Source organism: Megalops cyprinoides, chromosome 7, assembly GCF_013368585.1.
Source record: "Megalops cyprinoides isolate fMegCyp1 chromosome 7, fMegCyp1.pri, whole genome shotgun sequence".
In the NCBI taxonomy this organism is placed as follows: Eukaryota; Metazoa; Chordata; class Actinopteri; order Elopiformes; family Megalopidae; genus Megalops; species Megalops cyprinoides.
The window spans coordinates 27,743,359-27,767,388 of record NC_050589.1 but is presented as its reverse complement, the minus strand read 5'-3'; the positions used below and the strand labels follow the sequence as shown (position 1 = coordinate 27,767,388).

The 24,030-nt window shown below is 39.2% G+C and overlaps 1 protein-coding gene across 1 annotated transcript; it reads left to right on the top strand.

Annotated features, from left to right (window-relative positions):
• Positions 1 to 11,107: 11,107 nt before the first annotated feature.
• LOC118780404 lies at positions 11,108 to 23,447 on the top strand. Its single transcript, XM_036532865.1, has 11 exons — positions 11,108 to 11,123; positions 11,254 to 11,393; positions 11,689 to 11,844; positions 12,560 to 12,652; positions 12,743 to 12,839; positions 16,204 to 16,298; positions 21,798 to 21,879; positions 22,017 to 22,310; positions 22,407 to 22,507; positions 22,720 to 23,095; positions 23,243 to 23,447. The coding sequence occupies exons 1-11, from the start codon at positions 11,108 to 11,110 to the stop codon at positions 23,404 to 23,406; spliced, it is 1,614 nt and encodes a 537-aa protein (XP_036388758.1). The 3' UTR covers positions 23,407 to 23,447.
• The last annotated feature ends 583 nt before the right edge of the window (positions 23,448 to 24,030 follow it).

Here is a 24,030-nt window from a genome sequence, read left to right as displayed (position 1 = left end):
AAATGTTTAATCATCAACTTCACTATTTCTGTTTGTCTAAAAAACAATTTTCAAGTATAAGTCTTTTGATTAAAATGTGTTAGACTCCTGAGTAATAACAGGCTTTGGAATTTTATCTGAAGAAATAAAATTTAAGCAGGAGATGCAAAATAAAAATTTTGGTAGAAAATTTGGGACCAGTAACTGTAACATAAATCACACAATGGGTACGTGTACACTCAGTATGTAGACAAAATTTAAACCTTATAAAATGAGAAGTACCATGTAGTCTCAATGGCACAGGACTGCTTAACGCAGAGTGCGTATAAGTCTTTTGATTAAAATGTGTTAGAATACATGTTTCCCATTATCTTAACCAGGTGAGTCCAAACTTCTGGTGATTAAATGTACATATGACCATAAAATTTTAATCAAAGCCTCTACATATTGAAGTGGATAATCTGTTGTGATCCAGTAGTAGTATTATGTATGTGTGTAGTTGAAGAATATCATAGAACTATCATCTGAAGGTACACATAGTAGGAATATCAGGATACAAGATACAGTTGGAAATATAGAAATTAGGGCTTGCAGTAGTTTCATTCGTAGCTAGCTTGCTACTTTTCTAATGTCATTGTGACAGAGGGTCTGACTAGCTGGACTGCTGTCTTACAGAAGCCTGACCTGTTTTACCAGCTTGCTTACTATTGCTACTTGGCTATAAATCCAGTTGTGCCTTCAAAAGCCTATGAATCTCAGGAAATCATTCCAGTGCACACATAGCACAGCTCAGCAACATTTCATATCACGCAAGATTCCAACTGGCCATCTTCTCTAATACTGATTTATCTATCAGGCAATCTACCACAACCCAGCTTGGAAAATAGATTGTTGCTAATGCCTATAATGGGTCTCATGAAACAGTTACAAGTAATTAGGACCGTTCAGTAACATTAGTGCACTAAGAATTTCATGTGCATTTGTCCTGTGTCATGTCATGTGTCCTCTCTACACCTGGCCCCATTCTATACTTCACAATGAAGGTTATACCCAACATGACAAGAAAGGCCCATGAAACCCTCATGCAACCCTCCATTTGGGAGTCAGCTATACCATACCCCCCATTCTGCTATGGTGACTGACATCACAGAATATGCGCAAATCCATTGAAAACATCACCACAGGTGAAGGCAATGCATAGAAACACCATGAGAAGTGATCTGTGGAATGGTACTGGAAAGCAAAGCAACTGAACAGAATTCATCCAGGACTGTTTTTTCTACTCATGCTTTTTACTCGTGATTGAAAATTCCAGAAAAATTTACTCTGACATCATCAACACAACAGAACACTGACAACACTAAAAGAACTTCTGAGTTATGTTTAATTTTCAATAAACAACATAACTTATGCTATATTTTTTTTATGAATTGCAAGCCCCTGAAACAGAAACCTATTGTAGCTTTCTCAGAACCCAAGATAAAAACCCAGCATAGCATGAATGTTATAATATAGTACATATAGTGCAGTAATTGGTACATATACCATATTATAGTTCTAGAAAGGACATTATTACTCACATGCAATGACCAGTGTAAACAGATTGCTTGTTACAGATTGCACTGTTCCTCTTGTAAATATTCCACTGCAGGTGTATATTCCAGCATGTGACTGATTAGCAGAGAGGATTGTGTATGTGTCTCCATTTCCACTGCTGGAGTCAGCCTTGTCTACAGGAAGCTCCTTTCCATCTCTGTACCATTTATACATCCACTCAGTAGAGCTGCCCTGAATCTCACACCTCAGAGTCACTCTTTCAGTGGGGAAGACCTCACTCCATCCAGACTGCAGGGTCAGCTGGGCTCGAGGTGGACCTGCACAATAATGATTTCAAGACAATTTGTAATTAGAAAAATTACTTAAGACATTAAGTAATAATTAAAATTAAGACATTATCTCTGCATTATTCTTATTATAGCATATAAAATATGAATGAGAATTCAAGTTGTTCTCACCAATCATTCTCAGTGTTTGAGGATCACTATATTGAGAATAAAAGGCCCCTCTCCCTCTTCCAGCTCGACACCAGTACTCTCCACTGTGGGACAGAGCAGCAGAGCTGATGGTGTAACTGGACCCATCAGTGCTGCTGCTGTCAGTGTTGGGCAGTGCTGCTCCCTGTGTGTCTTTGTACCAGAGATACTCCCAGCCAGCAGGATCTCCCCCAAACCCACAGCTCAGGGTGACTCTCTCTCCTGTGTAGACCTCTCCACTGGGGGGCTCCTGAGTAATAACAGGCTTTGGTCTTTCCCCTGATGAAGACAACAAATGGATGCGGAGACCAGCCAAATGTTCACTTGCATTAAAACTTATAAATTATGTCCTCATTATGTCATATAGTTTTACATTGAAATAAAATATACATTGTTCCCAGGACTCACCAGATATATTGAGCATAAGTGATCCAGGGAGTGACTGGATTGTAGAGTTTTGTACTCTTTCACCCTGACAGATGTATTCTCCACTGTCTGACTCTGTCACAGAGTGGAGGATGTGCTTTTGTTGGCTTTCAGTGCTGCTGGGATAGAGACTCTCCAGTCTTCCCTGTTTGTTCCTGGCCCATGAATATCTCCAGCCAGTCCCTGGCATGATGTCACAGCTGAGGGTGATGGTGTCTCCTGTGTACATCACTGAACCTGGGGGATCTGTGATCACAACAGCCTGAGGACGAACAGCTGAAATATGCACAGGATACAAACCTCTTGATCAGGAAATGAAGTTATATTTTATCATGTCATTGAATAAATAATAAAATGCAATGTCCTCACTTCAGGAATAAAAGCTCAATATAAATTTGAATTAAAATAACTTACAAGAAACAGTCAGGTTGTAAAAGTTACTGAAAACATGTTGACTTCCTCTCCGCCCTTCACACTGATACAGACCACTGTCTCTCTCTCTCAAAGGGCTCAGGACGTATGCAGAGCCTCCTTCACCACTGGAGCCTCCAAGATTAGTTATGAGCCCCTGATAGTATCTGGTCCAGATAAATTTCAAGCCCTTAGATTCAGTAACCTGACAGGTGAGAGTGATTCTCTCTCCTGGGAACATGAGTGACCATGGAGGATCAGCAGTCAGAAGAACCCCAGGACTGGACTGTGCAGCTGAAACAGTTTGAATAAAATTGTTTAATAAAACATTTAATAAAAATTAAATGCAGTTTTTATGGTGCAATTGTTGGCTACAGTTTACCATAACTAGTAATCCAGTTCGTAAAATTGTTATTGAATCATTTAAAATATGCATCCAGGATGTTTCTCAGAAAAAATATGAAGTGATATGTTAAGTAATATTTAGTGACATTATTATTATTATTATTATTCAGTTACATCCCAACATGACAGGAATGTAATGAGATACCTACAATGAGATGTGTTATATCACAAATGAATACATATTTTCAGTCAGACTCAAAAAAGGTGTTTAGTGGTCTGTACCTACACTATTGAGGTGCACAGATACTATTAAGAGAGCACATCACCAAATCATTTCAAAATGCTGACCAGCAATGCAAAAAAAATGAAAGGTCTTACCATTCTCCTGATTAAAGAAAAGCAATGCTGCTGCATCTGCGATACAGACAGAGGAAGTTAATGATTCAGCTCTAAGCATGTTCCAGTGTGAAATACTGCTGAGACAAAAGCAGTAAAAACATACCATTTTCATTCACACCAAGAAACACCACTGTATTTTGGAGTGACTATGCATTCTCTTTAACAATACACTGGATCATTTTTTGCATGCCTTGGTTGATTTCATAGATTTTATTTTCTACCAGCATAAACATTTTAAATATATTCATTCTGTTCCATTCTGTTTAGGTTCCATTAGTTGCATGATGGGTTGTTCAAATGTTTTCATATGCTTTACGATGACATCACTGCTTGAATTTATTAATTTAATATAGAATTTAAAAATGAAAAAAGGTAATACACCTGAGCAATTTCCATGATGATTGAGCAAAGTAAAGAAAGTATGAGCTCAACCCAATTCAAAACTGAACCTTAACTCTTTACCTCCCCACACACACGCACATGCACACACAGACATATGTATGTACATACCATCTGCAATCTATGTGTTTTTTGTATTGTTCCTACACCAATATACGGTGCACATTGCATATATAGGTAAAAAATCAGGCATCATTGATTTTAAAATTTTAACATCATGAGTTTAAAAGCATAAGTTTAAGAGTTCATACTTACAAATCCACACAAACATTGTGCCCACCTCCTTTCAGCTTTCAACACTGTGTTATTGTCTCCTCAGATACTGACTCAAAGGCCTCTAGAGGTGACCTCAGCTTCCTCATTGGTCTGCAGAGAGGAAGTACTGTGCACATGATCACACAAGACAAGACTTTATATTATCATGTCATCATCTATCATATTATAAAATATATGTAATAAAAAGTAATATGTAAATTACAGTCAGTTTCAAATATGTCATTGCCTGGATATATTATAAATATGACAAAAGCATTTGTGCTCATCCTACAGTATAAAGGCTTGTGTTCTACCTCCTTCAATGTGAACATACTAGAGTGCAGAAAAGAAATGCATTTGCATTTTATTTTATTGCATCTGTGAGCAAAATACTTTCTCAAAATGCAGAGAAAGATACAGGTAATTCAGTGGATAACTGCTATTTTTCAATAAGTCATACTCTAATGACTGGAATTTTGCCAACTGGACAGAAAACAGACAGACAGAGGACCTCCAGACACTGCGCTATTAAATTGCAAGTAACAGCTGTGCTTATTTTCCAAGAAATAGCCATTCATTTAAATTCTGATGTAGCTGGCTTAGAAATTACATCACAGTAAACCTTGGTTTCTTCAAAACTGGCATATGTAACCATTTTCAAACCATGTATGCGTCAAACATTTGACATTTTGACATACTGACTTAACTGGAATTGTATAATTCTAGTACGGCAGCATGAATCACAATAAAAAGAATTTCTAGGCAGCAGACGTTATCAATAACAAAAAAAGTAGTACCACCATTTCATCTCCCCACATTTTTAGCTTCCGTTAATTGTTAAAATAGCTTCTCTAGAATACATGAGGCAGGGTAATAGGTGGCCAGGCTGTGTACAGGTCATAACACTTCCTTGTGCAAAACTGTAAATAATAACTCAGCAAAAAAGTAAAAATAAATACATAAATTTCAATCACTTTCAGTTAAAAGTCAGCATGTAATATCATGTGAAGGAAAATCTACATTTCTGGAAGGGTAAAAGAAATTCAACAATGATAAATGATGTAGCCTATGATATTATGTATGGGTGTATATCTCTATACACCTCTATACCTCTCCATGCCTCCATTCTAACACTCACTTATTTCACTGTGTTGGCCATCTGTAGAACTTCACCAATCATGCATGTATCATTCACAGATACAACAAGCTGTGTTCTGCAACTTTGGAAACGTTTAACAATCATTAACAATGAAAATATTTTTTTACAGCTTATGTGCTTTTATCTTCCAACCAAAACATTGATGGATGCAAACTGAATATTCAGTAAGTAAGTATTGAATAATCAGATATAAAGTCAGCAATGGGAGTTGAAGACAATGTGTATAATTGCTGTCAGGCTGATTCAGGCTGCTGTTTATCTGTTCAAACCTCAGATGTTCAGCCCTGTGCTATTTAAAGCCCATCTATATGCAGAGATCTCTGCCTACTGTCTGACCACACGTGTTTTACTCTGAGCTCTTTGTTTCTAAGCAGAGTATAGGCTCAGGCCTAAAGAAAGAATACAAGAAAAGGCATGGGAACATCACATCAGCTCATGAGCTTCTGTGCCACTGGTCTGTGTGTGGTTTTACATCACAGCAGGTTATTGATAGGCGATTGAAAGGTGTCATTTAAATGATGGCATGACTTCATCATCATCATCATTGCATATTCTTTTTTTATCATTTATATATTTAGCATTTAAAAGTATGTGCACCAAACATCATTTATGAAGGTCACATCATTTATTAATGCACTCTTGCAACTAACTAACTAGTATGCTATTAGTATTTTATCTTTTCCCATATAATCATCTTGTAATAGTTACAAAGAGATTTATCTGCTTTTAATAAATTGAACAGAAGGAGATTGTGCCAACATTTCATGTGTATACCCAGTTACACTGAATGCTGTTAATACCAATATATACCTAGTCTACATCTCATAAGAATCAGTATCTCCATGTTCTTTTCAGATGTATATATTCCAAAACAGTAAGAACTGTTGTTTTAATGATCAATACTAATAAATATGTTTTCGTATTGTCATGCTGATCAATTCTAGTATAAACACAAACATCTACATGGGGGGTGTTTCACTTTAAATAAGTTCTAAACTTCAAAAGCAGGGTTCCCTTGAGTGTCTGTCTAGTAACAAAATGACAAGAGCATGAATGAAAATTGGCTACTTACTTTGCCAGATAAAGCGTACATTAAACATTACTTGATCATTTAGCTATCTACAGTATTTTACATGAAAGACACAGAATGCTGTAGTATAATTCAGTTTTGGTTTCTGTAATTAAAAAATAGTTCTTGCAGGGCCTGGGTCTCTAAGGGAAGCAGTTACTTTCATTTTTTGGTGGTGGGCACCCCCCCTTATGAATAGTGATGATGTGGTTATTTTCATTTGCTCTTTTGTTATTTCAAGTCATACACTAGTCAGTAATATGATTCAATTGCATCATAAGGTGCATTGAAATGTTTGACTGGAATGTGTGCTGCTCTGACTCAGTTTTGATGGCAACTTCAACATTCAACTTGAGACCTCCCAGGCTTCCTTTTCTGCTCTAGTCATTTGATCTCAGCCTTCAGCAATCATCTCTCACCTACTGCTGTAACTTTCTCAATATCTCCACCTGTGAGATCTGATTCCCAATCTGCTGCCCTGATCCTCCTATACCTTTCTGCAGCCTTGGATACAGTAAATCACCATGTCCTCCTGTCTACCTTGGCAGCTATGGGCATCTTAGCCAATGTTCTTAACTGGGTCTCATCTTAGTTCTCCAGCTGTAACTAGCAGGTGTCCTGGAGAGGTGCCAGTTTAATCCCTTGGAGCGTTACTACAGGAATCACAGTCCTCAGCTCCCTCCTATTTTGCAAATACACATGATCGTTTGGTTATGTCTTTTCTTCTCAAGTATTCTCATATCACTTTTAATCTGATGACACTCAACTGCTTCTCTCTTTTCCTCTCATCTGATATACAAGTTTCATCTCAGCTTTCCTGGCTTATGTCTCCTTTTGGATGGCTGATCATCACCTGCGACTTGGGAAAGACAGAGCTTCTGTATATCCCAGCTGTCTTCTCTTTTTGAGGAATATTGCCCTGGTAGATACCACAGAATCACTTGCCTGGACTGTCAAGAACCTTAGGGTGACACTTGGAGTCAGACTACCATGCACAAACCACACAGCCACAGTCAGTAGCTCCTGCAGATTCTTCCTATACATCAGAAGAATCCACCTCTTCCTCACCACCCACTCTGCCCAACTCCTGGTCCAAGTAACAATCCTCTTCCATTTGGACTACTGTAACTCACTGTTCGCGGCACTTCCTGCATGTATGATGGGACCTCTGTAGCTTGTGTAGAATGCTGCTACTCGGTTCATCCGCAATGTCTCCCACATTTCACCCTTCATGATCTCCCTCACCTGGCTACCGGTGATGGCTTGCATTGGTTTCAAAATACTGACATTAGTCTACCAGGCAGCATGAGGTTCAACTCTCCTTTATCTTCAATCCATCATTAGAACCCATATACCAGCTAGGCCACTGCACATGACCTCTTCAGGATGCTTGGTTGCCTACACACCCCCCATGCAATTGTGCATCCCAGTTGCGTCCTTTGTCCATCTTGGCCCTAATGTGGTGGAATGAGCTTCCTGTTGTGATCAGAACAGAGGAATTGCTAGCCATATTTCATTACAGACTAAAGACACTCCTCTTCAGACTGTAGTTCATTTCCCTTACTCTAGCATGATCTCTTGTTCCCCTTTAGTGTAACTTTTTATATATTGTAGTTTTGCTACATGGTGTGTAGTAGGTTTCCATTTGGGATATTGTAGTTCCTCTGTTAAACATGAGATTGTTTGCATGAACAAAACATTGGAGATATTGTGCCTGCAAGAGTGCTGCGCTCTGCTACCTCAGGTCGCCTCCGTTTCCCAAAATACAAGGGCAGCATCTCTCAAACCCGCCTCTTCCCAGTTTTGGCACCACAGTGGTGAAATGAACTTCCTGTCGAGATTCAGAAAACAAACTCCCTGGATGCCTTCAAGAAAAAACTTAAAACTCATCTATTCAAGCTGTATCTGTAGCCTACCTATCCTATCTATCCTATCAATTACTATTTTCATTTGAAAAAAAACTCCACACCAGCCTAGCACTTAACTTTATATCTTACTGACCTCTTGCTACTCTTAGCATACTGATGCAATTATTTGGAAGTCGCTCTGGGTAAGAGCATCTGCTAAATAATGTAGTGTAATGTAACAGTGTATTTTACTTAGATATTGAAATGAAAACTCTCATGATCTCAGCACCGTGACTGGGTTGTGTCCATGTTTTGTACAACATTTAATTCTATTTTGTGTAATGCACTTCCGTGTAACTGTTTGAAAGTTGCACTGGATAGGAGAATTTGCTAAATGACAAAATGTAAATGTATTGTCTTCATAACAGCATTGACAATGATCATGTTATTGTGTGCATGTAAATGCAGTCATTGTCTTTTTGTGGTATGGTGGCATTTCACTTGACCAATCAGATACAGAAGTGCAAAACTGAAGTGGGTTCCGTGTCCTGAATCATGTGACTGGTATTGCAAAATGCTGTTAAAGCCCTCAGTGTTTTGTCTCTGTTGTTTGTCTTCAATCACATGATGTCAGAATGTAATTTTGAAACAATACAAGAACAGTAAGCTTTCAAGAACATTCAAATTTGTGCTATATAACACTATTATAATACCAGACAACATATTGTCCTCATATATGGAGTGTCCACGGCCACCATTTTGATAAAGCCAACAAAAGTTCCCGAAACTACTGAATAATAGCTAGCTAGTTCACTGTTTGACAGGGCAGTAGCTGATCAGCAAGTGTCTACAGTCCTAGAGATCACTGTGCAATGTGCAGCTTTCATAGCCCAGGGATGCAATGCACATGGGGATGGCAAGGACACTTTTTCCACTGTAAAAACCTTGATAGGTTGGATATGTACTTTGAGCTCATTACTCATCTCTGCGTAGGTTGTTGTAGATTGTGCATTTGTGCACATCTGCTACAGAATGTCTATGAAAAGGTAAAACATACTTGACAAGTGGATTGGGAGAGAGGGAATAGTATGGGCTGAACAGGGATATTTGTGAACATATTTTGTGTTACTTGTTTTAAACGATTTTACCTGTTTTAATTTGTTATATTTATCGACAAAGAACTGATTTTTTAATATCTCCATTCCTGTGATTTTAAAGGAAACCTATGTGAGAAACAATCACCCAGCAACACTACTTTGTAGCGCTTCCTCTATGCAGACCACAGAGAAAAGTGAGGTGTGCTGAACAGGCCAGACATTGACAAAGTGCTGTCAAGCAGTGATGGATACATGTGAAACGTGTCTGTGGATTTGTAAGTAAAAACTTTTAATATAATGCTTTACTACCCTCACAAGATTTAAAATTGTCCCTAAATAATTACACATAACTGTATTTTATGTTTAATTATTTGGCAGAGTAAAGTAAGGTGAATATGGTATAATGGATTGAATGCATATTTCAGAAACAAAAACAGCAACAGTAGCATCGCTATAGAACAGACAGAATGACATTGAATAGGCCTACAACCATAAAATATATTATTTTATTTTACATTATTAGTAGTAGTAAATGATATGGGAATCAAAATAGATTACATGTTTATTCTACATTCACTCTAGTATTTTCTCCTGAATTATTGCAAAGAGGTCATGCAGTGTTGTTAAATATTCTCTCAATTGTGTTTATTTTTGTAACAAACTCAATTGTATTTGAGCAGTAGTATGTAGTAGAGTTAAGAGATGAATACCAATGAACAGTGAAAGAATTACATAGCCTGTTAAGAAAAAAAAATTGTAACGATTTTTGAAAAACTCCACTGCCTTTCTGAATGGAATCTCCCTGTTGTCTTGTTCTGTTTCGGTGTTGCTTTGGTTTTCTCTAGTCAACAATCAGGTGAGAATTTTGAACTTCAGTAAAAGGAACATGCTTTAAAAAGCATCTAATATTGTTCTCTAGAAAAAATAGGGGTCACTGTAAGGGTCTGTAAGATTCACTAACGGCTTCATCTCACACAAAATGCATTTCATTCTCTGTTTTATTCAAACTGTTTCAGCTGCACAGTCCAGTCCTGGGGTTCTTCTGACTGCTGATCCTCCATGGTCACTCATGTTCCCAGGAGAGACAGTCACTCTCACCTGTCAGGTTGTTGGATCAAAGGGCTGGACATTTATCTGGACTAGACGGAGACAGGGGGCCATAACTAGTCTTGGAGGCTCCAGTGGTGAAGGAGGCTCTGCATATGTCCTGAGCCCTTTGAGAGAGAGAGACAGTGGTCTGTATCAGTGTGAGGGATGGAGAAGAAGTCAGCATGTTTTCAGTAACTTCCATAACCTTACTGTTTCTTGTAAGTTATTTTCATTCAAAAGTGTATTAAGCATTTATTCCTTAAGTGAAGTTTTTTTTTTGTTCAATGAAATAAAGGGTCTCATTTCCCTTGGCTATTTCAGCTGTTCATCCTCAGGCCGTTGTGGTCACAGATCCCCCAGGTTCACTGATTTACACAGGAGAAACCATCACCCTCAGCTGTGACATCATAACAGAGACTGGGTGGAGATATTCATGGGCCAGGAACAAACAGGGAAGACTGGAGAGTCTCTATCCCAGCAGCACTGAAAGCCAACAAAAGCACATCCTCCACTCTGTGACAGAATCTGACAGTGGAGTGTACATTTGTCAGGGTGAAAGAATACAAAGCTCTACAATCCAGTCTCTTCCTGGATCACTTATGATCAAAGTTTCTGGTGAGTCCAGGGGACAATGTGAGGTTGTTCTTTTCATTCTATAACTATACTGCATAATTATGACAGTTTATATGTATTAATTTCAGTGAACCTTTGAACAGATTCAGGTTCCATATCCTGTTTTTATTAGGGGAAATTCCAAAGCCTGTTATTACCCAGGAGCCCCCCAGTGGAGAGATCTACACAGGAGAGAGAGTCACCCTGAGCTGTGGGTTTGGGGGAGATGCTGCTGGCTGGGAGTATCTCTGGTACAAAGACACACAGGGAGCAGCACTGCCCAACACTGACAGCAGCAGCACTGATGGGTCCAGTTACACCATCAGCTCTGCTGCTCTGTCCCACAGTGGAGAGTACTGGTGTCGAGCTGGAAGAGGGAGAGGGGCCTTTCACTCTCAGTACAGTGACTCTGTCATGTTAACCATATCTGGTGAGGTTGGGTAAATAACAGTTTAATTCTAACTGTGTTATAACAGATTGGATTATTCTTCTGTTCCATTTTGTTATGTTGTAGTTAACATATTCAGAAACCTAAAGTACAATATGTGATGTTGAAGCTCATCCTCAGGCTGTGCTGATCCTGGAGACTGGATGGACAGAGATCTTCACTACAGACAGTCTGACACTGAGGTGTGAGATTCAGGGGATCTCTGCTGAGTGGAACTACACATGGTACAGAGACGGAGAGCAGATTCCACTAGATCACACTGCAGACAGATACAGAGTGAGATCTGGGAATGGATCCTATCAGAGTGAATATAAGTGCAGAGGGAACCGGCATGAGAAGCCATCTAATTCCAGCTTCAGTAATGGTTTAGTACCAGTCAATAGAAGTGAGTTATTTCTATAAAAAACTCAATGAATGGCAGTGAAAATGCAATAACGCTGTAGAATAGTTACAGATGCAAATGAACAGTCTGTAAGCGTAGTTTTATTGTATCTAGGCCAAGTGGCATTTCTTGTGTTTGATTTCTGCCTTTGGCTGTTCTAGGCCACCTTGGTGCTTTTAGAACGTTTAAGCTGGTAATTCTGTCTCGGCAGTAAATCTTTATTTAGGAAAAGCGTGTTTAGTTAGGGGAGAAAAATGTTGCCAAAACTGTGCAAGAGTTGCTGGATGATCGGGTTTCTGGAGGGAGACCCCCAGGATGAGTTCATCTTTGACCGTAGCTGACTCATTGAGCACTTGGAGAACAAGATTCTTGATCTCGAGGCCCAACTAGCTGGATACCACAATAATCCTGAATTGTTAGAGTTCCAGGGACTGATTAATACGCCCTATAGAGAGTGTGCTCACTCTATAGGTAGGGGGGAAGATACAGACCAGATAGGGTGAGAGAGTGGGGTTACAGTAGGGCGTAGGCGTAGAAAGAGATCCACAATTCCAAGAGGGGTGGCATCTCCGGAGATCTTGGTGACCAACCGTTTTCATGCCACTGCAGGATGAGTTGGCCCTCAATCCTGAGAGTGGGAGGACTGAAGAGCCCCAGGGCACACAGGCGGCCTCATCCTCCAAGAAAAGGGAGTTAGTGATAGTGGGGGTCTCAATCATTAGAGGAGTAGATACTAGATAGCATAGTGTGTTCGTGTGACAAGGAGTCTCGCATAGTCTGCCTGGTGCCCAGGTTGGAGACTTCCTGGAGCATGCGGACAAGCTCCTGGCCAGAGCGGGGGAGGATCCAGTGGTCATGGTTCATGTTGAAGCCAATGACGTAGGAAGGGGTAGGTTCAGGGTTCTGCGAGACACATTTATTGAGCTAGCAGGGGAGATTAGGAGCAGAACCTCCACGGTAGTCTTCTCTGGAATTCTATCAGTACCACGTGCAAGCAAAGAGAAGCAAGCCTTTATATGGAGGTTTAACAGGTGGCTATAAACCTGGTGTAGGAAAGAGGGGTACAGGTTTATGGGGCACTGGAACTCCTTTTGGAACAGGGGTGACCTGTACAAGCGGAACGAGTTACACCTGAACCGGAGGGGTACAGCTGCACTGGGACAGCGCATGCTTAGGGTAGCAGAGGGTTATTTAAACTAGGGCTTGGGGGACAAGGAGGTTATGTAGTGAGATGGGTAGGGACAGACAGAGTGCCGGAATAGACTAAATATTTTATTAGCAGTGAGTGAACCATGATTGATGAATCAGTCAGAGCAGCACTGTAATAGAGGTGGTTTTGAGCAGCTGGGAGTGGAAAGGAAGGACAGGAGATACACACGCGGTATCCTAAATTTCCTATGTTTAAATGCTAGAAGCACAAAAAATAAAATTTTGGATCTAGAAACTGTTATGAGTAATAGTAATGATGATGCTGTTGGGATCACAGAGACGTGGCTTGGTGCAGGGGATGGGGATGAGTATAACGTAGAGGGATACAAACTGCTAAGAAAAGATAGAACCAACAGAAGAGGAGGAGGCGTAGCTCTCTTTGTAAAGGATAATCTTAATATTCAGGAAATTCCAGGAATGGAGCCACTTGGTGTTAGTGAAAACACATGGGTTAAAATATTGGGGGAAAATGAAAAGGGTCTGAATGTCAGAGTATGTTACAGGCCACCAGCCTCAGACAGCAGTGTTAACAGTATGCTCTTTGATAACATTAAACTAGCATGTCAGGAGGGTGAGACAATAGTAATGGGGGACTTCAATTACCCTTCAATTAATTGGGAAGCTGTGTCAGGTCAAGGTAAATGTGAGGAAGAGTTTTTGGATGTTGTAAATGACTGTTTTTTGATACAGTCTGTTTCTTAACCAACAAGAGAAAACACAATTCAAGATCTGGTACTGTGTAATAGTCCTGATAGAATTGGCAGTACTGAGGTAGGGAAGCCACTCAGAACAAGTGACCATAGTGCAGTTATATTTGAAGTTTTTTGCAAGTTAAGTCTGCATTCTCCAATGCTAGAGCTTTATAGTCAGGCAATAATTTGTATAATCACGCATCTTAAGCAAGCTGACTTTATTAAGATGTGTGATTATACAAGGAATATAAAATGGGTACCTCTTCTAGATGGCAAAACTGTGAAAGAAATGTGGAGCACATTTAAAACAATTATTCTGGATGTACAGTGTAAATTCATTCCGCAAGTGAGAAAAGGGAAGCTGAAAAAGAAGCATCCACAGTGGATGAATAAGTAGTTACAGGACAGTTTGAAACAAAAAAGGAAATTATTTAGAAAGTACAAGTTGGACAGCTCAGAAAGTAATAAGATTGAATACAGTAATATGCAAGCTCAAATCAAGAACAAAATAAGGGAAGCTAAAAGGCGTTTTGAAAGACAGATTGGACTAGATGCAAAGAGCAACCCTAAATGTTTTTTTTTTTTCAATAATACAATTGAAAAGGATAGTTAAGGATGAAATAAGAGGTATAAAAATAAGAATGGAGTTATGGTTCATGATAACAAAGCTATTGCTGATACCCTAAACAGAGTTTTACTAGTGAAGTGCTTTCACATACGCTTTCACGTGCATAGAGTTCACAGAGTCTAATGGAGGAAATTGATTTAAATGATGCAGGAGTACTAGATAAACTTCAAACACTTAAAACAAATAAGGCAGCAGGCCCCGATGGAATATATCCAAGAGTTCTCAAGGAACTAGCAGAAGTGGTTTACGAGCCTCTGACAGTTATTTTTAAGCAAACCCTTAAAACTGGGGAAATACCAGATGACTGGAAACATGGCAGTGTAGTACTTATCTACAAGAAAGATGACTGGACTGATCCAGGAAATTATAGGCCTGTCAGCTTAACTTGTATCACATGTAAATGACTGGAATCGATCATTAGGGACCATTTGGAATTATTCATTGAACAAAATGGTGTCTTAAATGATAGCCAGCATGGTTTTTGCAGAGGGAGGTCATGCTTAACAAACCTCCTGGACTTTTTTGAGGAAGCTACAGTGTGTTTAGACTCAAACCAAGTTTATGATATTATCTGTTTGGACTTTCAAAAGGCATTTGACAAAGTACCGCATGAGAGGCTCATATTGAAAATGAAATCTGCAGGAATTACAGGAGCTATCACTGAGTGGGTTTGAAGCAGACTGTAACTGTGGGAGGAATTGTATCAGAGCAGGGTCCTGTGCGAAGTAGTCCCACAGGGATTGGTGTTGGGGCCTTTGCTATTCCTTATATGCATATATCTTGATGCAGAGGTTAGTAGTAAAATAGTAAAATTTGCAGATGATACAAAACTAGGGGGTCTAGCCAACAGTATAGAATCAACCAAGGGAATACAGGAAGACCTAAATAGCATCCAAAAGTGGGCAGATACCTGGCAGATGACATTCAATTTAGTTAAATGTAAAGTCTTGCATGTGGGAAATAAGAACCTTAGACAAGACTACTTCATGGGGGGAAAAAAAACTAGAATGTGGTCAATCTGAAAAAGACTTGGGAGTAATAGTTGACCCAAACTTAACAGGATCTAGGCAGTGTGCTGCAGCAGTAAAAAAGGCTAACAGGATGCTGGGATATATAGCCAAAAGTATTGATTATAAATCTAAGGAGGTTATATTGACATTATACAATGCTTTAGTCAGACCTCACTTGGAATATTGTGCGCGGTTCTGAGCACCGCACTATAAGAAAGATATTGAGGTTCTTGAAAAAGTTCAAAGAAGGGCAACTAAATTAGTTCCTGGCATGAAATATAAAAGCTATGAGGAAAGACTCAAGTTACTTAACGTATTTAGTCTTAGCAAGAGGAGACTTAGGGGTGATTTAATAGAGGTTTTTAAATTTATAAAAGGTCTCAATAAGGTTAACTACAATAGACTTTTAAGGGTGAGCTCAGTCTGTAGAACATAAATGGAAACTAGTTAAGAGTAAGTTCCGCACTGATATAAGTATTATTTTACACGGAGTTATCAATACATGGAATAGGTTGCCAGATCATATAGTTGAGGCAGAGACCCTTGCTTTGTTCAAGTCCAGACTTGATGCAGTTTTGGATGCTCTTTAATTGCAATGGCGAGCTTAGTTGGGCCGAATGGCCTTTTCTCATCATAATATGTTCTTATATTCTTTTCTCTATGACACTGTTATTGGGTTTCAGTCTCTGACTTCTGCATCTGTCCCTCCCTCAGTTCACCGTGCCGTGGAGAACAAGGTTCGGATCTGTGTGGGTGTGGCGATCCTGCTCTTTCTGTCTGTCATTATGACCGAGGCCTTCTGGAAGAGAGTAAGACAGGCCAAGATGTGCTGCACAGTTACAATCACAGGAAGGAGACAGGGAGAAGAGGATGACTGAACATCAATCATATATCCTGTCTTAATAGTTGTTATCACTTTGTAAGCTAAAGAGAAATTATCCAAAGTCTCATAAACATATGAATGTAGAATAATAAGGGCAGCATCTAGTGCCAAAGAGAAAACAATATTCAATGAGATGCTTTACAGCAGTGAAGTTCCAATTAAACTTAGCAACTTCCAACTTACAATTGCAGTCCAGAAGGTGTCAGTATAGAGTCAGACAAAAATCTCACAGTGGAAGTATCTGCATGATAACAGATTAGGAAAAAAGATTAAAAATAAAACTGAACAAAGTATTTTTATTGAGAATCAAGGTTTCTATAGTATTTCATCTTAGCACTTAATTTCAAAGGTACTTTGTAGGTGTTTGGGATATTCAGTCAAAATTCTGATTAATTCAGAAGTGAATTCAGAAGTGAAATTTGATGCGCTCTGTACTTTGCATAAGAAATGGAAAATTACCATGGCATGTTCCATGTGGCAATAATATTAACAAAGAGGGTCAACTGAGAACTTATTTCTCATTTGCATTCATTATCTGAATAATCGAGATGGGGATGTAAGAGGTTCTGCTGCCAATCAACAAACCTGCAGGTGATTGTGCATATTATTGCATCGAGCCACAATGGACATTTTTTGTATGTATAGGTCCAATCTCATGAGCATTTGCAACCTCTTTCTAAACACACAAGGAAGCTAATGAAGCATTAGCTTTAGACTACCATTCCACATTATGATATCACTCACTCCCTCCCACACAGCCAATCAGAAGCAGTGAAAGCAGCCTCCAATAAATACTCAGTTATGCAGTAAAGTGCAGTGCACACAAAATGGCTTCCACTGGCAGTGTGCCTACCATCACTATGCCGGTCAGTCCTGGTACACTACACCCAGGAGTACTGTTGTACCCCCTCACTTCTGTACTGTCGTGACCCACTCATGAGAGAATTGAGATATCTGGCATATGATCTCCAGCAGCTTTCTGTTGACTAACTTTCTTGACTTGTCGTATTCTGAAATGAGAAAATTGTGGGTGATATGTCATGTGTGACAGAATATCCTTGAGAGAAGTGCTCTTCCATGGAGATAATGGCCAACTGGATTAATGGCCAATAATGCCCTTATAACATACACAACAGATAGCCATTTACACAGATGCAGACTACACACTACACTATTGCCTTTTACACTGTTTATGTTCAATAATTTTACAGTTGCAGGTAGGCTCCAAACTGAGTTACGATTTTCTTTTTTTTTACTTTTTGTGCCAGTGCATACCTGTGCTACAGTCCTTTTCATTTTACATTGTGTTTCATCCATATTATTGCACATCTGCAAGCTGTGCCTCTGGTCCTGTCACAACATCTGCACAAACATTCAGCAATATAAAACAATAAACACACATTACCAAAATATTAGTAGTGTGAGGGAGAGCATATAGCTCTTCCTTCATGCATGGTTTCACAATAAAAACAATGCTGGATAAGTCCTGTCCAGCCATAGCATTTGTTTTCATACGGTACCAGTGACCACTGCTGAATATTATGAATATGGACATAATCTGTATGACAGACTCATTACGTGGTAAAGACGCCGTCTTATTCCAAAAATGAATCTGCTGCTCACACTGGTATAGCAACTTGTGTGTAGATGGCAGCAGTTGACAGCTTTCATGAATGCATCCCATTTTGATTTGGCACTAAAAACACTTGCAATACATACAATATGCAGAATGTATAAGGCCCACATTAATCTATCATGAAGACCTAAAATAATCGTTTTTCAACCATCTCTCGTGTCCTGCAATTTATTACCATAAATAATTTGATTTCCTTTTTTTTTCAAATGTTTGTTTCTTTAGATCCCAAAGGCATAAAATATTTCTGCATAATATTTTGTATTCAATGAGTTACCTCTTCCTGAAAGACACTCTTATGCGATTATTGCAGAACACTGGAAATAATTGGGACAAATTACACTCCTAATAGAGATTCCTTACAATTTAGAATTCATGTAAGACCTACATACATATAAGTTCCGTGGTTTCATAACACTTAATTCTTTTTTTGATTGAGAGAATAAGGGAAAAGACACCAGGGTGGATGATAAGTGCTGTTGAAACACAGGAAGTGTTGGGGCATGAGACTGACTGTCTCTCTGTGTCTTCTTGATTCTAGTTGTTAACATGTTCAATCATATCATAAGGTACATTGAAATGTTAGACTGGACAATGAGTTGCACTGAGTCAGCTTTTGTACTGATCTTCCAACTAAACCATGTAGACACCTTAATTGTGCTTGTTGATAAAACTGTTGTATAAAACTGCACATGTCTGAGAGAAGCAAAAGGACACAATGACACTTGCTGACATATGTCACACAGGCTGACACACACAAACCACAGAGCAGTAGTCAGTAGATATAGGTTCTTCGTATACACCACCTACTCTATGCAACTCTTGGTCCAAGCCACAGTCCTCTCCCATCTGTACTACGGTATCTCCCTTTTCTCTGTGCTCCCTGTGTGTAATCAGACCCCTGCAGCTTATTCAGAATGTTGCTGCTTGGTTGATCCACAATCTCCCCAAATTCTCCCACATTCTACCTATCCACTGGCTACTGTTGATGGCTCACATTGGTTTCAATATGCTTGCGTTAGACTACCAGGCAGTGCGAGGTTCAGCTCCCTCTTATCTTCAATTCATCATTAGACCCAACATACCAGCCACACCACTGTGCTCAACATCTTCAGGATGGTTGGCTGACTGCACAACTCCCACACAATTGGCCATCCCAGTTGCGTGCTCTTCCTCTCTGTCCATCATGGCCTTTAAGTAGTGGAATGAGCTTCCTTTTGTCATCACAACAGAGGAATCACTAGCCACATTTGGTCACAGACTGTGACCCACCTTTTCAGACTGTAGTACTTTTCCCCTACCTAGGGCAAGCTCTCATTCCCCTTTTATGTAACTTTTTATGTGGTAGTTTTACTACGTGGTGTGTAGTAGCTCTGAGTTTGGAATGGTGCAATCATTGTGTAAAACATGAGGTTATTTGCATAAACATAATAATGGAGACATGGTATTTCATTGCATACTGAAACATGTACATTCAAAATCTCAGCACGGTGTTTGGCACTGACACATGTTTGAATATGGTTCTTTGTGTCCATGTTTTGTACAACATTTTATGCTGTTTTATTAAAGGAAACTTTCTACTAGCACTTCTGAAGTTGCTCTGGATAGGAGTACTGCTAAATGACAAAATGTAAATGTATTGTCTTAATCTCAGTATTGACAATAATCACACTATTGTGTGCGTTTAAACATAATCATTGTCTTTTTGTGGTATGGTGACATTTTGCTTGACCAATCGGATGCAGAAGTGCAACACTGAAGTGGGTTCCATGTCCTGAATTACATAACTGGTATTGTAAAATGCTGGTAAAGCCTTCAATGTTTTGGTGGTGTTTGTTTCAGAAAGTAGTCAATGCCACTTTTACATCAACTTCCATCAAATGATGTCAGAACTTTATGCTGAAACAAGAGCAAGAAAACTAGCTTCCAAGAACATTCCAATCTGTGCTATATGTTACTGTTATAATATAATATTGTAAATGTTTTCATGCATATTGGTCTTAATATATTTTGTGTATGGTATAGTCAACATTTAAAGGAAACCTATGTGAGAAACAATCACCCAGCAACACTACTTTGTAGCGCTTCCTCTATGCAGACCACAGAGAAAAGTGAGGTGTGCTGAACAGGCCAGACATTGACAAAGTGCTGTCAAGCAGTGATGGATACATGTGAAACGTGTCTGTGGATTTGTAAGTAAAAACTTTTAATATAATGCATTACTACCCTCACAAGATTTAAAATTGTCCATAAATAGTTACACATAACTATATTTTATGTTTAATTATTTGGCAGAGTAAAGTAAAAGTGAATATGGTATAATGGATTGAATACATAATTCAGAAACAAAAACAGCAACAGTAGCATCGCTATAGAACAGACAGAATGACATTGAACAGGCCTACAGCTATAAAATAGGTTTTGTTTTATATTTGTAGTAGCAGTAGTAGTGGTAAATAATATCAGATTCAAAATAGATTACATTTTTATGTTATGTTCACTATAGATGGTCCTCCTGATTCATTGCAAAGAGGTTATGCAGTGTTTTCATATATTCTCTCATTTATTCTGTAACAAGCTCAATTTTATTTGGCCAGTAGTATTTGTAGGTGTGATACATTTGAGATTTCAAAAGTTTCAAAAGTTGTGTCTGCCAGCTTTCAAAGGTATAGTTAAGGAATGGATATTAATGAATACTACAGGAATTACATAGCCTGTTGAGAATAAAAGCTTAAACGATTTTTGAAAAACTCCAATGCCTTTCTGAATGGAATCTCCCTGTTGTCTTGTTCTGTTTAGGTGTTGCATTGGTTTGCTCTAGTGTACAATCAGGTGAGAGTGTTGCACTTCATGAAAGGAACATGTGTTAAAGAGCATCTAGTGTTCTTCTAAATTAAAATAAATAACCAGGGAATCTAAAATAAATAACTGAATAAACGTGCCAACTATTATGGCGGATGCCAAGAAATTCTAAATTCTGTGAAGCTCTGCTTGTATATACTAATATAAAAGCTTTACATCATGCAAACTGCATTTCATTCTGTGTTTTGATCAATGATCCAGTGTATTGTTAAAGAGAAGGCATAGTCACTCCAAAACACTGCATTACTGCATTTGTCTCAGCAGTATTTCACACTGGAACATGCTTTACATCTGTAGAGCTGAATATCATTAACTTCCTCTGTCTGTATTGCAGATGCAGCAGCATTGCTTTTCTTTAATCAGGAGACTGGTATGACCTTTCGTTTTTTTTCTTTACTGGTCATGGTCATCAAATGATTTGGTGATGTGCTCTCTTAATAGTATCTGTGCACCACAATAGTGTAGGTAAAGCATGACCACCAAACACCTATTCTGAGTTTCACTGGAAATGTGTATTCATTTGTGATATAACACATCTCATTGTAGGTATCTCATTACATTCCTGACATGTTGGGATTCATATTTTAAATGATTCAATGACAATTTTATGAACTAAATTGTTGAAAAGAAACACCTAAATGTAATTGAACCATAGCACTGTAACCAACAATTGTATCATAAAAACTACATTTGATTCTCTGTTTCATTCAAACTCTTTCAGCTGTTCAGTCCAGTCCTGGGGTTCTTCTGACTGCTGATCCTTCATGGTCACTCATGTTCCCAGGAAAGACAGTTACTCTCACCTGTCAGGTTGCTGGATCTAAGGGCTGGACATTTACCTGGACCAGACGGAGACAGGGGGGGATTTCACAGCTTTTAGGCTCCAGTGGTGAAGGAGGCTCTGTATATGTCCTGAGCCCTTTGAGAAAGAGAGACAGTGGTCTGTATCAGTGTGAAGGCACGAAAGGAAGTCAGCATATTTTCAGTAACTTCCATAACCTTACTGTCTCTGGTATGTTATTTTAATTCAAAATAGTATTGAGCTTCTTTCCTGAAATGAGGACATTGCATTTTATGTTTTACTCAATGACATGATGAAACATAAGTTGATTCATTGATAAAGAGGTTTTGTTCCTGTGCATATTTCAGCTGTTCGTCCTCAGGCTGCTGTGGTCACAGATCCCCCAGACTCACTGATGTACACAGGAGAAACTGTCACCCTCAGCTGTGACATCATAACAGGGTCTGGATGGAGATATTCATGGGTCAGGAACAAACAGGAAAGACTGGAGAGTCTCTATCCCAGCAGCACTGAAAGCCAACAAAAGCACATCCTCCACTCTGTGACAGAGTCAGACAGTGGGGAATACATCTGTCAGGGTGAGAGAGGACAAAATCCTACAATCCAGTCTCTCCCTGGATCACTTATTCTCAACGTATCTGGTGAGCACGGGACACTTTTCTTCAGTTCAAATACATGACTAAGTAGATTGTGATGAAGTTTTACTGAAAAGACTGAGGACCTTCTTCTGTCTTTAGCAGGGGAAAGGCCAAAGCCTGTTATTATCCAGGAGCCCCCCAGTGGAGAGATCTACACAGGAGAGAGAGTCACCCTGAGCTGTGGGTTTAGGGGAGATCCTGTTGGCTGGGAGTATCTCTGGTACAAAGACACACAGGGAGCAGCACTCTCCAACACTGACAGCAGCAGGACTGATGGGTCCAGTTACACCATCAGCTCTGCTGCTCTGTCCCACAGTGGAGAGTACTGGTGTCGAGGTGCAAGAGAGAGAGGGGCCTTATACTCTCAGTTCAGTGACTCTATCATGTTGGACATGTTTGGTATGGTTTATAGAATAATACTTTAAATCTACATCTGTCACACGTGCTCTATTGTCCTGTTTTCTTGTATATTATATTTAACACGTTTAGATGCAAAATATGTGATGTTGCAGCTCGTCCTCAGGCTGTGCTGATCCTGGAGACTGGATGGACAGAGATCTTCACTACAGACAGTCTGATACTGAGGTGTGAGATTCAGGGGATCTCTGCTGAGTGGAACTACACATGGTACAGAGACGAAGAGCAGATTCCACTGGATCACACTGGAGACAGATACAGAGTGAGATCTGGGAATGGATCCTATCACAGTGAATATAAGTGCAGGGGGAACCGGCCTGAGAAGCCATCTAATTCCATCTTCAGTGATGGTTTAGTACCAGTCAATAGAAGTGAGTTATTTCTATTAAAATCTCTACAAATGGCAGTGAAAATGCAGTAATGCTGTAGAATTGTCCCAGGTGCAAATGGACAGTCTTTTCTCTATGACATTATTATTGGTTTTCAGTCTCTGACTCCTTTATCTGTCCCTCCCTCAGTTCACTGTGCTGTGGAGAACATGGTTAGGATCTGTGTGGGCGTGGCAATCCTGCTCTTCCTGTCTGCCATTATGACCGAGGCCTTCTGGAAGAGACTAAGACAGGCCAAGATGTGCTGCACAGTTACAATCACAGGAGGGAGACAAGGAGAAGAGGATGACTGAACATCAATCATATATCCTGTCTTACTGACTGTTCAGCACAGTATGGCCCTCACAACCTTTTATATTTCTCACATAAAAATAAACCTTGTGTCTGAAGCAAATAGAAATATGTGCATTGTGCCTTATTTAAGCTTAAACAGGCTGCATTTAATAATTGTTATCACTTTGTAAGCTAGAGAGAAATTCTCCAAAGTCTTACAAACATATGAATGTAAAATAGTAAGAGCAGCATCTAGTGCCAAAGAGAAAACAAAATTCAATCAGAGCCTTTACAGTAGTGAAAGTGTCAGACAAAAATCTCACAGCAGAAGTATCTGCATGATCACAGATTAGAAAAAAGATGAAAAATACAACAGAACAAATTATTTTTTTCTTGACAACCAATGTTGCTATATTATTACATCTTAGCATTTCAAAAATACTTTGTAGATGTTTTGGATATTCAGTTTTTAAAATTCTGATTGACTCCAAAGCAAATTCAGAAGTGACATTTGATGGGCCCTGCACCTTACATGCTAATGTAAGGAATGGAAAATTACCATGGCATGTTCCATGTAGCAATAATATTAACAAAGAGGCTCAACTGAGAACTCATTTCTCATTTGCCTTCATTATGTGGGGAAA